Raw genomic sequence first — 17,569 nt, 5'->3', positions numbered from 1 at the left:
GAAACTGTGTGTCTGCGTGTGCGATAGGCCATGTGTGTGTATGTGTGTGCACGTATTTGTGTGTGCATGTGTGAGAAAGAGAGAGTGTATTGTGAGAGAGAATGAGATAAGATGGAGGGAGCGTATGCACGTTTGTGCGTGTGTGTATGTGTTAGTGAGTATGTGTGTATTTGCGTATTTCTTCCATTGTATGTATCTCGGTGTATGCCAATCTGTACGTAAGTCGGATTTTCCCGCGCTCTCTCTCCCTCGCCGTTTCTCCATCTCCATCACTTTACCCTCCTCCATATCACTCCTGTCTCCATCGCACTGCCTCTCTCCTTCCCTCTTTTGTCTTTACACACATTCTTACTCTCTCACTTTCTCCATCCCCCCTCTCTCTGTCTCTCTTCTCAACTTCTCAACACCTCATTCTCAACTTCATCGCAATCTTCATCATTAAAGTTATCCTTTCCTCATTTTACTCTCTTCAGATATAAAAAAACAAAAACAAAAAAATCATCATTTTACGCGTCTCTAACTCTTCCTCCGCATCTCCCTCTCTTTCTTTCATTCATTCCTTTCCCCAACTTTTTCCCTCCCTACACAGACAAACAAACACATACAGACACGCAAACACACATATTCACACACATGCATAACTACACGCACACCTATATGTACCTTAATGTAAGCCACAAGAGACATGAAAATTCCATTTATTAGGGAGGTCGTTCGAATTTTACCAAGCTTTCTTTACCATCTCAAGCTAACCACCTCCCCCCTCTCTCTCTTTCTGTCTATCTTTCATCTTGTCATAGAATTTTTCTCTCGGTGTCTTTCACTTCAGTATGTATATCTTTAAATTCATACACCTTCATACACACAGATTCATAAAATGCATATTCAAACACCTACATATAGGTAATACATACATACATACATACATACATACATACATAAATAATACGCACATACATGTGCGCACACACACACTACACGCATATATATATACATACATGTATATGTATAAATATATGTGTATATATATATATATATATAATAATATATATATATATATCTATATATATATATACATATATATTATATATATATATATCTATATATATATATATAATATATATATATATATATACGTATGTATGTATATATAGATAGATAGACAATCAGACAGACATACAGAGAGATAGAGAACACACATATGTATATATATGGCGTAATTCATAAATATAATCAGTTCAAGTGTTGCAATAGCATGACACTATTAGTTGCTCTTTCGGTTGTGTATTTAACTTTATACATACACACACAACACACACACACACACATATGCATATGTATACATACATACATACATACATACATACATACATACCGAAACGTTAAACCCTCCTTCTTTCCTTCTTTCCTGAGCATCCAATATAATATTTGTCCACGTCCTCGCGTTGTTTTTTTGTGCTTTTTTTGGTGTTTATATTGTTTATATATTATATATATATATATATATATATATATATATATATATATATATTTCCATTATGCCTGAGGTCAGTCACGGTAACAACGCCAAGCAAAACATTCAATATATCACGGTACACCATTAGTGTAACTAGCTGCCTTACACTAACCTTTACCTTACAATACAGTAAATAACCATAAGTATATCTTCATATCTTGCACGGCTTCTTCCATAACCATTATTAGCATTAGCACCATCGATACCACTCACGACATCCAATCACTATTACCGCCAGTTCCACTATGGCTACCTTCATGACTGACACCATTCTTAATCCCCCAAACACGACACACTGTTGCCGCCGCCGATGCCACCACTACCACCACCACTATCACCACCATCAATACCATCACCACTACCTTCCCTCACACCTCCACTACTTCCACTATCATCACCAATACGTTCAAAACTAGCACCACTTGCACCAGCAGCACCAGCAGCACCGCCACCACCACCACCACCACCACCATACCACCACCAACACCACCACCATCACCACCACCTTCCCTCACACGTCCACTACTTCCTCTATTATCACCAACACGTTCAAAATCATCACCAGCCCCAGCACCACCACCACCATCAACAACAACCCCACCACTACTGCCACCACTACTACGCCACTGTCGTTGTAATCAAATGTAGTGCTTTCCTCAATTACTTGGAATGATACTCTTGTCATTCTTAATACCGTCATCACGACATAAATGTTGCCGCTGCCAACGCCACCACCACCACCATTACTACTACTACTACTAACATCATCACCAGCACCACCAGCACGACCACCACCACCACCAGTACCACCACTACTACCATCCCCAGCATCCCCACCACTACCACTGTTGCCAACGTCACCTTTCCTAGAAACTTCACAAGCATGACAAACAGACGAGAAAGCCTATTGTCTTGAACAATTTACCAGGAAAACTTGAAGAAATTTGGATGAAGTTCAAGACACTTAGAGTCCATTTCAGCCATTTGCATTTAGAATTAAAATCCCGTCTTTTGGGTATTAATTTGAATGACGTAAACCGTCATTCAGTTTAAAACTACCATGTGATCCTTGGGCGGCTTTAAGGGAGCCCAGTCTGCTGCAAGCATTTGTTTCAAAGAAGGGTCCCTGTCGAGAGTCTCCAAGATCCTCTAAAGTTCGTTGGATATTATCCTTTCCGCCTAACTCGACAGGCACTCCGTCGATTACAACGACGAGGGTTCCAGTTGATCCGATCAACAGAACAACCTGCTTGTGAAATTTACGTGCAAATGGCTGAGCACTCCAAGGACACGCGTGCCTTTGACGTAGTTCTTAGTGACATTAAGCGTGACATAACGCGACAAGGCTGGCCCTTTGAATTCATTTTTGCCACCGGATCTAGCTCAATGCCATAGTAACCGCAGTAGACAGGTGCAGCCCACCCCAATCTTTCGACTGGCTGGCTGGTTCCCATTCCCCTTTGCAATCATGCGGATTTTTGGGAGCTGGAGTTTCTACAGGGATCATGCCCTTGCTTACACAGTTTCTAAATATGAGTTGTCTCGAGACAAGGCCTCTACCACGATTTAAAAAAATATGGTGGGAACTAGCTCAGGAAGGCAGGGACGCAACTCCCTGACACCCCTTTCCGAGCCCACCCCCTATGTACCTAGATATATATATATCTTATATATATATATATATATATACGACACGGTAATGAAAGGTTTTTGGGTAAAAGTAAATACAGGAGAATCAGTTAATTATGATTTTATTCAACATATTCCCTTCTCCGACTCACATACTTATTGCAGAGGTCCTTTAGTTCTTCTAAGTCCTGTAAAAGATCTCGGAATATTGGGCCTCTAACCAGGCCTTTCGCTATCCTCTTGTAGTCAGTAACTTTTCAGTATCCCACCGTACATATAAGTCCCTGCATATACATATAATACATAAACACACACAGACATATATGTATGTATGTATGATAATAATTACCAACGTGAATTGAGAAGTTGTTACCACCACCACCACCAGCCGCAGCTGCCGCCGCCACCGCCGCTGGCACGATTGCCTTGCTCCTCCCCCACTACCGTTATTATTACCACTATCGTCTATGACATTAGATATTATGTCGAATTGACGGAGACTTTAAAATAGTCGCACGTAAAATGTAGTTGAAAATATCTACCATAAAAAAATCGATATTACGTGAGTGATTTGTTTTGAAAATTGAGAAGTGAGCTATGCGGTTCTTAAGCGGAAAGTGTATGTCTATGTAACATACATACAAGTACGCATACACAGAAACACAATGGCACACACGTATATATATATATATATATACACATATATATATACATAATATATATATATATACATGTATATATATATACATACATATTGATATGTATGAATGTAATATGTATGTACGTACGTTTTTATGTATGTATATATTGTATGTATATATTGGGTCATCCCATAAATAATGTGGTTGTTTTACATTTTCATCTTTCACAATTGAGAAAAAAAAACAATGCTCTTCCACCTATCTGGTAGACCTGCAAGGCCCTTCTTCCAAAATCCAATTGTCCCGAAGAAAAATATTCCCCCAGTACTGTTCTTATTTAATCTACAGAATTCATATTGAAATGATATTGAAGACTGCACAATAAATGATAGTCTGATGGGGCAATGTCAGGCGAATGTGGTGGGGGAGGCATCGTTTCCCATTCAAACTGATCCAGCCTTTGGAATGTCATCTTCGCTGTTCCTGAGGAGGAACACCCTTCCTCTTCAAACCAAAGATGGTCGTTTTTCTTCTAGAGCCGACTTAAGCCGTTCAAGCTGCTTGCAGTAGATATCCATTGATATCGTTTAGTTTGGGTTTAAAAGTTGAAAGTGGACTAAAACTTTCATATTCCACAAGACAGATAACACAACCTTATGTGGGTGAAAACCTTCTTTAACCTGGTTGTCGATGTTTCTTCTTTTCCTATATACTATCTCCGGCCCTTGACAATTTTATAAAGAACCAATTTCTCGTCACCAGTCACTATTCGGTCCCCAAAAAGGTTCATTCGTGAGACGTAGCAGGAAAGAAGAGTACATATTCACTCTCTCTCTCTCTCTCTCTCTCTCTCTCTCTCTCTCCTCTCTCTCTCTCTCTCTCTCTGCGCGATTAGTATCGGAAAGTTTGTGAGGAAATCATTGACCCACTTTGCTGATTTTTCCGATGGCACTCAGGTGTCGATAAATGGTTAAATAACCAAATCCAAGCTTCTCTGTTAGTTCCTCATAACTTACGATGGGATTTTATTCAACCGGTGTTTGCAGGATGTCTCCGTCGAGCTCTACAGGTCTTCCAGCTCGAGGCTCGTTTTCTAGGCTGTAGCTTTCGACTCGGAATTTCTGGAACCAACACTGACACTGGCTTACGCTTATTGTCCAGTTCCCATATACAGCATTAATGTCCCTCGCACTTTCCGTTGCATTGTTGCATTTATTGAACTCATAAAGCAAAATATGCCCAATATACTCCTTTCTCACTTCCATTATAGCTTTGAAAGAAACAAAAACTATGGAAATCAAACTGCAAACTTCAAAACCCGTACTAAGATTAGAATCAAGGTAAAATAGAAAGTTGATGCAGATAGTTTATCCCATCGTTTTTCGACTTTTCTCCCATGGAATCGAAAATAAATCATTATTTATGGGATGACCTAATATGTGTGTATGAGTGAAGTCTGAAAGACTTCATGAAGGTTCAGTCTATATAAACATTCGACTATTGCACTATCAGAGAAAGTTCAAAGTGAAATTCTGTGTAAATGATATTATATATATATATATAGGTGTTGTGTGTGTGTGCACTCGCAAATAAGTATGTGGGTAAATGTATATGTGTGTGTGTCTGTGTACAGAACAGATTTCCAGCCTGCTTTTACCAAATTTTCTCATAAGTCAGCAATCGTTCAGGGGCTCAAGTAGGAGACTCTTGTGCACGGTGCCACACATTGGCACCGAACCATTGAAAATGACATTGGCGTGCTTACGAACTGAGCTTCCCAATCACAAAGCCAACGAACGCCTCTGCATAACATGGCAATACCATTTCATTTCATTCCCTTCTTGTCACTTCTACATAATCCTTCTACTTCCAGAAACACACAAAGCCGCAAGGACAAATATACTTAAAGCTAACAAACGCTTGATTCTACGAATTACTTCATTATTTTCCTGCAACAATGGTCACGCTTATTCCCTTTATCACTGTTTACTTTCCGTTGAAAAAAAATTTTTTTATTCGTTTCACAACTTCCTGTCGGCCATTCAAGCTTGTTACAAGTTTTGAACGGCCATCATGAGATTATTTCCCAGCATATTGTCCATCCATTTTATTCTTTGTGCTTCTGCGTATGCAGTTTTTTTTTTTACTCTCGTGATATATTTACATTTTTTCGCGCACACACAAGTGTGAGTATATATGTATCTATGTAGATATACATTCATATATGCAGTTGGAAATAGCAGCCGATAACGACACGACGCTATGTAAAGCTTTACTGAAATATATACTTGCTAAGATGTATGTGGGCAGCGAACATAAAAAAAGAATTTCGTCTTACATCTTAGCAGAACATCGTAAAAATAGACGACTCAGAATTGATAAGCTAGGATCCGAGTCTAGGACTTTCAAAAATACAGATGTTATTGTAAATTTGATTAGTCCTCATTAGCTATATACAATACACACACACGTACACACACATACACACACACATACACACACACCACACACACACACACACACACACATATTCCTGAGCGCTAAACTAATACATCTGTTTGTTTTGTACACCAACTGTCTTCGTCTTTTTGTTTATTTTCCCTTTATATATATATGTATGTATGTATGTATGTATGTATGTATGTATGTATGTATGTATATATAGACATATGCAATATATAAATCTGTATCTATGTCTCTCTCTCTCTCTCTCTCTCTCTCTATCTATATGCATATATAAATATATATACACATATGTATGTATGTGTGTGTGTATCTATAAATGTTAATGCCAGAAAATCTTTTGAACGGGACTTATTGCAAGCCACTACAATTGTACCACTACCTCATTATCAGCTATTAATTACATTCCGTAATTAACAGCTGAGTATGATGCACTGAAACAATTATAGTGATTTCTAATGAAGCCTGTTTAAGCTACCTTCTCTTAAAACTTGCTTATTTATACTCTGTGGATATTCGCGGATTTCCACAAGTCTATCCAGTATCAGGATAAGTTCTATTGTATGATAACATTTGGTAGCCGATACGGGGAGAGGAGCTTTAGAATGCATACTATAAAGGTATTACCTTTATGCATGTATGTATGCATGCATTTTTGTATATATATATATACTCTTTTACTCTTTTACTTGTTTCAGCCATTTGACTGCGGCCATACTGGAGCACCGCCTTCTAGTTGAGTAAATCGACCCCAGGACTTATTCTTTGTAAGCCTAGTATTTATTCTACCAGTCTCTTTTGCTGAATCGCTAAGTTATGGGACGTAAACACACTACCTTCGGTTGTCAAGCAATGGTGGGGGGACAAACACAGACACACAAACATATACATATATACGACGGGCTTCTTCCAGTTTCCGTCTACCAAATCCACTCACAAGGCTTTGGTCGACCCGAGGCTATAGTAGAAGACACTTGCCCAAGGTGCCACGCAGTGGGAATGAACCCGGAACCATGTGGTTGGTTAGCAAGCTACTTACCACACAGTCACTCCTGCGCCTATATATATATATATATATATATATATGCACGTAAAATTATATGTAACTATAATTTCGATGATCAAGTCTATTGAAGAGTGAGGTGTTTGGCCATGATCGCAGTGGATCAATAGATAGTATATAATATAATGGGAAGTCCGAGAACACTTCAGGAAATAATGTCATGCCCTATTGACTCTACATATTCTTGGATAGATTTCTTGGAAAATTAATAAAGCGATAGCGAAAGTAAATAAAGACGAAGTTATTTGGTGTTCTGTTTTTCTGGATTGAATTTTAGTCTCTTACATTCAAAATCTTTCATTATTAAAATATTTTGGAAGTGTGAAGTCAAGGACAAAATTACTGTTAGAGTTGAAGAAATCCAATTTGACTACATTCCATTTGATAACATTAGATATGAAGAATTGAAGACGATAATACATGATAATACGAAATCACGCTTGATGCAAATCGACAAAGTGCCAAGAATATCCAATACTTTGAAAGTCGTATATGAACTCGAAGAATAAATGGAAATTTCCACTGAAGAAATTGCATTTAAGTCATTATTTCCTTCAATCTAAAATTCATTCTTCCCTTTTCTCCGAACGATTTAAACTGTTATTCACTTGCTTAGCAAATATACAGAGTGTATTTTTCTACTATGTAATGAAACGCAATCACATATCTATTTATTTAATACACGCACACATATGCATATATATATATATATATATATATATATATATATATTATATATATATATATATATATATGTGTGTGTGTGTGTGTGTGTGTGTGTGTGTGTGTGTGTGTGTGTGTGTGTGTGCGTGTGTGTGTGTGTTTAAAGGGATATATTATCCGGGCGTAGAGATGCAATGGCCCATTGGTTAAGACAGCGGACTCGCGGTCGTAGGATCGCGGCTTCGATTCCCAGACCGGTCGTTGTGACTGTTTATTGAGCGAAAACACCTAAAAGCTCCACGAGGGTCCGGACACTTTCGCCAAAACTTTCTCTCACACTTTCTTCTGTTGGCCTGCTCTCTTAGCCAGCGGAGTGGCGTCATTTGAAGGTTAAAACAATGCGAAGCGCATTGTGACCAGCGATGTGTAGCAACATATGCTAGCCTGGTCGGTCATGGGGATTATCCGGGCAGATACCATGGTAGCTCTTAGCTAAGTTCCCGGTGACGGTTATTCGCAACGATTAATATTCAACGTCTGTAAATTCCCCCGATGCGTAATTCCGTGTTCGCCTCACTAGATGGTAACATTTGGATTGTATATTAGCAATAATTATAACGATAGAGAATATGGACTAGAACATCCTCAAAATTTATTTCCTTTTATTTTACAACGTCATTCAACATATGGTTTGTTTGCTCTCAGAAAAAAAAAAACTTTAAAAAAAGTGTTTAATGTACCTCCTGGAATCGAACTCACAATCATAAGGTCGTGAGCACAACATTCATAACGACGACCCATACGTGTTTCCACTGCATAGAGTATGTGTAGTTGTATATGGAACCGGGTATAATTTTATGTGCAGCTTCGTAGAGGTTCTTTCAACCAGCTTGGCCCGAAGTGAACTGAATTCAGTTGTTTATTGGTTAGGGTTTTGGGAGAAGCGAGGAGACGTTGTTTTGTATCTGAAATCTGATCTGTTTGCAAACTTATGTAGTTGACATCGGCTTCACACCAGTTGCTTGCCGATGTCAGGATTTTTATCTAAATAGGTCGAAATTCATGTTACAATCTTGACTGGTTTCTTTGAGTATCGTAGAAGATGGATACTTGACAAGCTTACTTTCAAGTGTAGCTCTTGTAACGTGCTTTATTACCTCCTACTTAACGAAGGCAGGGGTATTGTTTTCCAGTCGTGTTTGTTTATCCGTGGACAAGATATCTCAAGAACCACTTGATGGATGCGGATGAAACTTTCAGGGATGTTTGATTTCGTGACTGGCACGAACGGATTGGATTTTGAGATCGATCCGGTACCAGACAAGCATTCTCGATTACTTTTCCTTGTTTTTTTGTTTTACTTAATCTTTGAGAGCGTTCGGGTTCAGTTTTAGTATTCTCGTTTGTGAGAGCAGTCGAGTTTATTTCAGATATTCTTATTTAAAAAATTATCGGCTTATCATTGAGAAGACGTTAATGTTACCTTGACGGAGGTTTGCACTCTCTGAGTGCTTTTGTTTTAGGGCGGTTCAGTTCTATATTATATTCTTAGCTATTCAAATATTTTCGTGGGTGTGATATTTATTATATTGGGTAGTAGAAAGAAAAAGGAATATACACTAGATTAGTCAGGAAAATGGGCGTGTAGTTGGGGTGTTCAGTACATTTGCCTTTATATTTTCTTCCCTCCCATTCTATCGGTGTGATGTTGAGTTATCTAGAACGTGTGTTAAATTTCTTTAAGGGTTTTGGCATGTATGTGTGTGTGCATGTATGCGTAGTTTGTATGAGTTTGTATAAACGTGTGTGCTTGTGTATGTGTTTGTATGTGTGTCTGTGTGTGTGTGTGTGTGCATGTGTACTTGTCTGTATTCCTGTCTGTATATATCGATGTATATATATATATATATATATTAGGGTCTAGTCTGCTGAAGATAAGTCGGATAAAATGCTACACTGATGACACCCATCGGGATGGAAACATCAACATACGATGAGTATAATGGGACTGTTGTATCCTAAATGGATCCTCACTTTTGGACAATTGCCCATTCTTGTGATTATCACCCTTTCTTACTTTTGTTATACATACACATTCGCCCTCACAATAACACACGTATATCTATATATATACTCACACACACACACACACATATATATATATTAGGCACTACACACATTTTTTCTCTCCTTGTTTTTCTCCTTGTTTTCTGTGTCCCGTTCTGTAGAAGAGCGTAGGCTCGAAACGTAAAAGACTTTTTCTATTCCTGAGCGTTATACTAATACATCTGTTTATTTTGTTCACCACCTGTTTTCGTCTTTGGGTTTTTTCCTAAACTCTCCCTATATATATATATATATATATATATTATATATATATATATATATATATACATATATATATGTATATATATATATATTTACAGAGTGAGAGAGCGAGAGAGAAGGTGAGAGAGATCGAGAGAGAAAGAAACAGACAGACAGTTAGAAACAAAGAAACAGATATAGAAAGATAAATAGACAGATTCTAATACAATTTGTATACAAAGTATTTGAATATATGGCTTATATATTCTCACTGATACAGACGAAATTGCAACTAGAGGCAATCAAGGAATCTTATAGAGTAGTAGTAGTTTGTAGTAGTAGTAGTAGTAGCAGTAGTAGTAGTAGTAGTAGTAGTAGTAGTAGTAGTAGTAGTAGTAGTAGTAGTAGTATGCAGATTATATCAAGTACCAAGAAAACTAAATCAATTCAATTTTTGGTACGCTTTAATATAACAACGAAAATATAGAGGAAAAAACCAAAGGAGAAAAGCAAAATATAACCTTCCAAAAATTGTTGAATTCTCACAAATGGTACGGAATCGGAACAGTAGTTTTAATTTAGAAAATACGTCTTCTATTTCAGCAGGAAATACATAACCTCACCACACAATACATAACCTCACAAACTTTGTACTTAGTAGTGTGTACTGTTAGTTAAATATTGAGACTGATTTAGTTGCATATATATTAAAAAGATTCTGCTATTTCGAATGTTATTAAAATACATAAAAGACTTCGAGTTAATAAATGTTTTCCTTGTTTATTCACTCGTACACAATCCTAACTGTAACACTTTCTCCTTTTCTCCCCAGCTATCTATAGTTGTATGTATGTATGTATATATGTATGCATATATATACATACATACATACACACACACACACACACACACACACACACACATATATATATATATATATATATATATATATATATATATATGTATATATATGCATATATATGTATATACATATATATATATGTTATATATATATATATATATATACATACATACACACACACACACCACACACACACACATATATATATATATATATATATATCCATATCGCCATGATTGACCGCAAGTTTTTTCTAATTCCCTCTACGTTTATTTCCTCTTGTTCCTTTCTGCTGAAGAGCGTAGGCTCGAAACGTAAAACACTTTCTCACTTTCCCGAGTGTCGAACTAATACACCTTCTTGTTTTTATACATCTGTCTTCGTCTTTTGTTTTTCTGTGAATTCCAACAACATATATATATATACATATATATATATATTATATATATATATATATAATATATATATATATATATATATATATATATATATATATATATATATATATATATATATATAATACTTGTAAATATGCATATGTGTGTGTTTGCGTATGTGCATGCTTACGACATACAAACGTAAATGTGGAACAGTGGATCTCTTCTGTATGAGTACGATTATTTCCTTTGAATTGTTATTCCTACTTGTTTATAGTGAACACGCAACTCAAACATGATCATATTTATGATTGGACGTGTACACATAAATGTGTAATATAAAAGAGTCTGTATATATTTTTATGAAAAATGTCTGTTTTTTTTTCTCTTTTAATTACTAGTGTATGTCTTGCGGACCAAATGGTGAAGGCCAGTGTGTTGGATCCAACATATGCTGCCACAAAGACGGTTGCATCATAGGCACACTCGCAAAGGAATGCAATGAGGAAAACGAGAGCACGACAGCATGTTCTGTGAAAGGGGTGCCGTGTGGAACTGACGGACAAGGACGATGTGTTGCCGACGGTGTTTGCTGCGATGAATGTAAGTATACAATCATATAATCATTCTTTCTTCGGTTTATTTGTTTTATCTGCGGAAGTTAACTATATGGCAGTGCATAAAAATCAGCCTGGTCATTGAATCGTGAATCCTGACGTAAAATCGTAAAAGGACTTTAAAAATCACATTTTATAAAAAAGACCTATTAAAATTGGAATTTATAAGAACTTTCCAGGTGGTGTTGAATTTAATAATTGCTTTCTTTTATTAAATGCTCCATACCTATAGTAATTAAGAAGCAACTTTCTTCATTATAGCAAAATTATTATGTTTATATATATATATGTATATATATATATATATTTACAAATATATCCACACAGATATATATGTATTATATGTTCTATATGTAATATTTGGGGCCTGCCCTTCTCCACTGTGTGTGTGCGGATATTATACCATTTTACAACAGTCTGAGAATATTGTTGTGCCCACTGTATAATATACATTTGGCACATACATATGTGTAGATATGTATGCATTCATAATTTATGTATATAATTATATAATGTAGGTATGTGTGTATAAATCTTTGTGCGTTTGTGTTTGGCTCCCACATCGCTCGACAACCGGCGCTGGTCGGTTTACGTTATTCTGCGTTGTTCTACTCATTATTTTCAATTCCAGATTGAAACTATTTTGCTTCCTCTAGAATGTCACCACTTCCATTTCACAACGCCAAATAACTCTGAAGACCACATGAATTCGGAAACATCGAGAGATCTGTGATAATTCGTTTTCGATAGGCCTAGTGGTAGGTAGCTTGTTTAACAACCACATGGTTCCGGGTTCAGTCCCACTGCGTGGCACCTTGGGCAAGTGTCTTCTACTATAGCCTCGGGCCGACCAAAGCCTTGTGAGTGGATTTGGTAGACGGAAACTGAAAGAAGCCCGTCGTATATATGTATATATATATATATATATATATGCGTGTGTGTGTTTGTGTCTGTGTTTGTCCTCCTAGCATTGCTTGACAACCGATGCTGGTGTGTTTATGTCCCCGTTATCTAGCGGTTCGGCAAAAGAGACCGATAGAATAAGTACTGGGCTTACAAAAGAATAAGTCCCGGGGTCGAGTTGCTCGATTAAAGGCGGTGCTCCAGCATGGCCGTAGTCAAATGACTGAAACAAGTAAAAGAAAAGAAAAAAGAAACTCGCTCCTAAAGCGAGCGCCGGTCCGTTGTTGGGTCAATTCCCAAACATTGCTGGAATTCATTTTCAGTTGAGTGAGCCGAAGTAATCTGAAGCGAAGTGTTTTGCTGATGGACACCACGCACCGCCCGATCCTGGATCCAAAACCATGATCTGCGAAACGCGAGTGCGGAACCCTAACCACTAGTCCATGCAGCTTCAATTAGAGGGAAGATACAAAATGCCAGAAGACATTGTGTCCTCTACTCCATCGGTTATCAAAATGACACCCAATAAACCCACAAGAGAGCAATACATATTTTCAGCCTCATTATGGTATAAATAAGCTTCGTTTAATATGGATTGCAACAAGTTAAGTAGCATTAAAAAAGAAAACACCTTTAATTGCAATAGACGTGATAATTTTTAACGTCACAACTCCACCATTAAAACAACATTGTTAGGTAATTCATGAAAGTTATAGAGACAAAACTAAAGCGGACTGTTACATGAGGAAATGAAAGGAAGTATCATGTAATTTATAAAATCACATAGCACTTATTGGACTGTAACCCTAGACTCCATGCTCCCCGGGATTATATTAACGTAAGTAAATAGCAACCATAAAATGACTACTAGTTAGTATTAATATTGGTTTCAAATTTTGGCACAAGGGGTAGCAGGCAAGCCGATTACATTGACTTCAGTGCTCAAATTATTTTATAGACCCCTAAGGGGTCAAAGGCAAGGTAGACCTCGGTGGAATTTCGAATCAGAAGGTAAAGACGGACAAAATGCCACAAAGCATATTATCCGGCGCGGTAACCATTGTGCCAGCTCGCTGTCATACTTGATATTGGTTTAAAATTTTGGCAGAAGGCCCGCAATTTTGGGATGGGTGATAATCGATTAGATCAATCCCACTGCACAACTGGTACTTATTTTATCAACCTCAGATGGATGAAAAGCAAAGACGACCTTGGTAGAATTTAAACTCAGAAGGAAAAAAACGGACGAAACGCTGCTTAGCACTTTGTCCGCCTTGTGCCTTACCTAAGTTAATAAATAATCCAGTTCCTTTGAGAATACCATATAGAACAGCAACTATATCTCATGGGAACGGTGCGGTTGTTTACTTTCATTGTAGAATTCAAAGAACAAGATACGTGGTAAAAGGCATTGACCTGGATTGAATTGAATCAAGTATAGATAAATAAAAGAGTTTAACACACATTCCAACGTTGCTCAATTCCTCTAATATTCTGGCTCACATTTTTTATATTTTTTGTTCTTGATATTTACTTTGTGTTAGCACAACACGCCCACATTCGGGCTCGCACACACGTACGAACAAGACACACGTGCACAATAAATGTGTCTCTGTGTTTATGTGTGTTTATATCTGTGTGTGTGTGTGTATGTGTGTGTATGTGTGTGACGAAATATTCCCGTCAAAACGAGGTTCAATCGAGAAGTCATTTTGTCTGAAGTTCGAAGTGACTGAAACTCGAGTCGCAAATAGAGACGAGAAATGAGTTCAACGAAATCCAATCTCCATTACTGAATGTTCTAATCAGCTTTCATTAAGAAACTAGAATAAGTGCGTATGCTTGTGTGCACGTGAGTGTGAGTCTGTGTGTGTATATCTATTAATCTACCTGTCTGTTTATCGGTCGGTTTATCTAGCAATCTATCCATCTGTCATTCTCTCTTCTCTCTCTCTCTCTCTCTCTCTCTCTCTCTCCGTATACACACACACACACGCACACACACACACACACACACACACACAGAAACACAGAAACACAGAAACACACTCTTTTACTATTTTACTTGTTTCAGTCATTTGACTGTGGCCATGCTGGAGCACCGCCTTTAGTCGAGCAAATCGATCCCAGGACTTATTCATTGTAAAACTGGTGCTTATTTTATCGGACTCTTTTGCTCAACCACTAACACACACACACACACATACACACACACACACACACACACATACACACACACACGCACATATATATATATATATATATCTTTCTGCATGTGTATACATACATACAGTCACGCACATACACATGCATGAGATAACAAAGATATAAACAACAGTGCGTATAACAGGAACAACGAAGGAAATCACCTTTTATTGATATAAATTCGGTGCGCTGGTAGCATTATTACCAAATGTAATACAAAATTTGAGTTCTGAGTTCAAATCCCTCCGAGGTTGACCTTGCCTTTCATCTTTTTTAAGTTCGATAAAATAAGTACTGGTCGAACACTACAGTTGATGTATTGGATTAAAGTGTCTAATCTTCTATCCACATTAGAAAGAATATTAATAGGATTAATTTGTACTTCATTCTCGTATCTGTCACCATCCAAAGATAAGGTTGCAAAAACAATGAAAAAAAAATGATGTTCTCAGATTTTGCCATAAGGGCAACCATTTTGGGGGAGGGGTGAGTCGATTACATCGACCATCCAGTGTTAAACTGGTACTTATTTTATTGACCCCGAAAGGGATGACAGGCAAAGTCGACCTCGGCGGAATTTGAACTCAGAACGTAGCGACGGACGAAATACCTATTTCTTTACTACCCACAAGTGGCTAAACACAGAGAGGACAAACAAGGACAGACAAACGGATTAGGTCGATTACATCGATCCCAGTGCGTAACTGGTACTTATTTAATCGACCCCGAAAGGATGAAAGGCAAAGTTGACCTCGGCGGAATTTGAACTCAGAACGTGGCGACGGACGAAATACCGCTAAGCGTACTAAAGATTGTGCCAGTTCGCCGTCTCCACTACTACTACTACTACTACTACTACTACTAATAATAATAATAATAATAATAATAATAATAATAATACCAGGCAGTGGCTCTCATGGCTTCTGATCTTAACTGATTGGAGGTGTTATCATGTACATTGTTTTGTCTTGGTATAAAAGATGGGCTACAGCAAATATTCTGCTCAATACCACAGATTTGCTTGTCAGTTGTTTGACCTTAACCAGTTGAGCATGTCCCTTAGTGGCTGACGATATGTGCATCTCTGATCACGAGCAGAAGTAGTGGGGGAGCATCATAGCCATGTGTTGAGAGGGATTCTTTGGGGTTTGAATAATTCACCTATGGAAACATGGGTGGTTCTTTCAACATCCTTAAACAACCCTTATTCAAGGACCCTTTGAGCGGGATGGGCTACTCAGCCTGAAGAAAATTCTAACTGGGCCCCACCTGCAAGGTCATGTGCTGTTTATCTTGATATGAGATCACCATGTCGCGTACATATGGTTGTGATGCATGTACCTGGTGTACCCTTATCAGACGGGTAGTCATGATGGGTAGTCATTGGGCTTCGTATATTTTACCCCAGTGTCATTTTGATGGCATGAATTGCTCTCTCACTCAATAATAATAATAATAATAATAATAATAATAATAATAATAATAATAATAATAAAAAATGAGTGGAAACTGAACTGATAAATGTGTTACATATTAAGGCATTAAGGCAGTATGACCCTCCCCAGACACAGCAAAATTTATTTGTACAATGCGCTGAAATGAAGCAAGTTTGAATGAGGTGTGAGTCTGTGTCATTAAATCTCTACTTGATAAGTTTTTCTTTATCCTATTAGGCCTTAATTGTTCACAAAACGTAATTTCGTTACCTCGACACTCTACACGTGCGAATCAATATCTTCCTACTGGTTTTTATAATTAAAATGCAAATCGAACTAATACGAGCAACTTAAGGGATAGTCCTCATTTCTAGCAAAGTTGGGAATTTGTGCGGTTGTAAATTTATCATCATGGGGCACTTACGTTGACAGAAGTGGCCTTCATTCTTGAGTTACACGTATTTTGTGCCGTCTAGGATTTGAACCACTTATCTATCGGCCCGTTTGATAGTACACTATCGGTTTTTAGATGCTATGATACTAACTCTTTATCGGTAATGATGTAAATAAAAAAGAATTAAACGATTAAATGCGAAAACCTTTATTCAATTTACTATTACCGATTGATATTTTTGAAAAAAAAAAGTTTATAATGATCAATAAGATGAATTGATTGAATTATAAACTGCAATCAGTGATTAATAAAATGTATAAAAATCAAACTTTCAACGGGAATTAACATGAGGATATTAAGCCTCTCTTCGTCATGAAGAATCCATATTGAAAATTATTGTCATTATAAAAAATAACATGAAGAGAGGTGTTGGGGAAGACACGATGTTTCGAAGTATATTTGATTCGACACGAAATTACTTGTGAACTGAATT

General features: G+C 37.3%; 1 protein-coding gene across 2 annotated transcripts in view; it reads left to right on the top strand.

Moving 5' to 3' along the window:
- The first annotated feature begins 11,893 nt into the window (after nt 1-11,893).
- LOC115223269 (conopressin/neurophysin) overlaps nt 11,894-17,569 on the top strand; it is a 39,469-nt gene continuing 33,793 nt past the window's right edge. The window contains exon 1 of one of the 2 annotated variants that reach the window (XM_029793774.2): nt 11,894-12,124. In XM_029793774.2, coding sequence (XP_029649634.1) covers nt 11,926-12,124 — 199 coding nt within the window. In that variant the 5' untranslated portion in view covers nt 11,894-11,925. The remainder of the gene's footprint in view (nt 12,125-17,569) is intronic. The other variant, XM_029793773.2, reaches the window with a different exon arrangement.

The sequence above is a fragment of the Octopus sinensis genome, linkage group LG22 (genome assembly GCF_006345805.1).
Source record: "Octopus sinensis linkage group LG22, ASM634580v1, whole genome shotgun sequence".
Taxonomy (NCBI): Eukaryota; Metazoa; Mollusca; class Cephalopoda; order Octopoda; family Octopodidae; genus Octopus; species Octopus sinensis.
The sequence above is the reverse complement of the archived record's forward strand: the minus strand, read 5'-3'. Positions and strand labels throughout refer to the sequence as shown.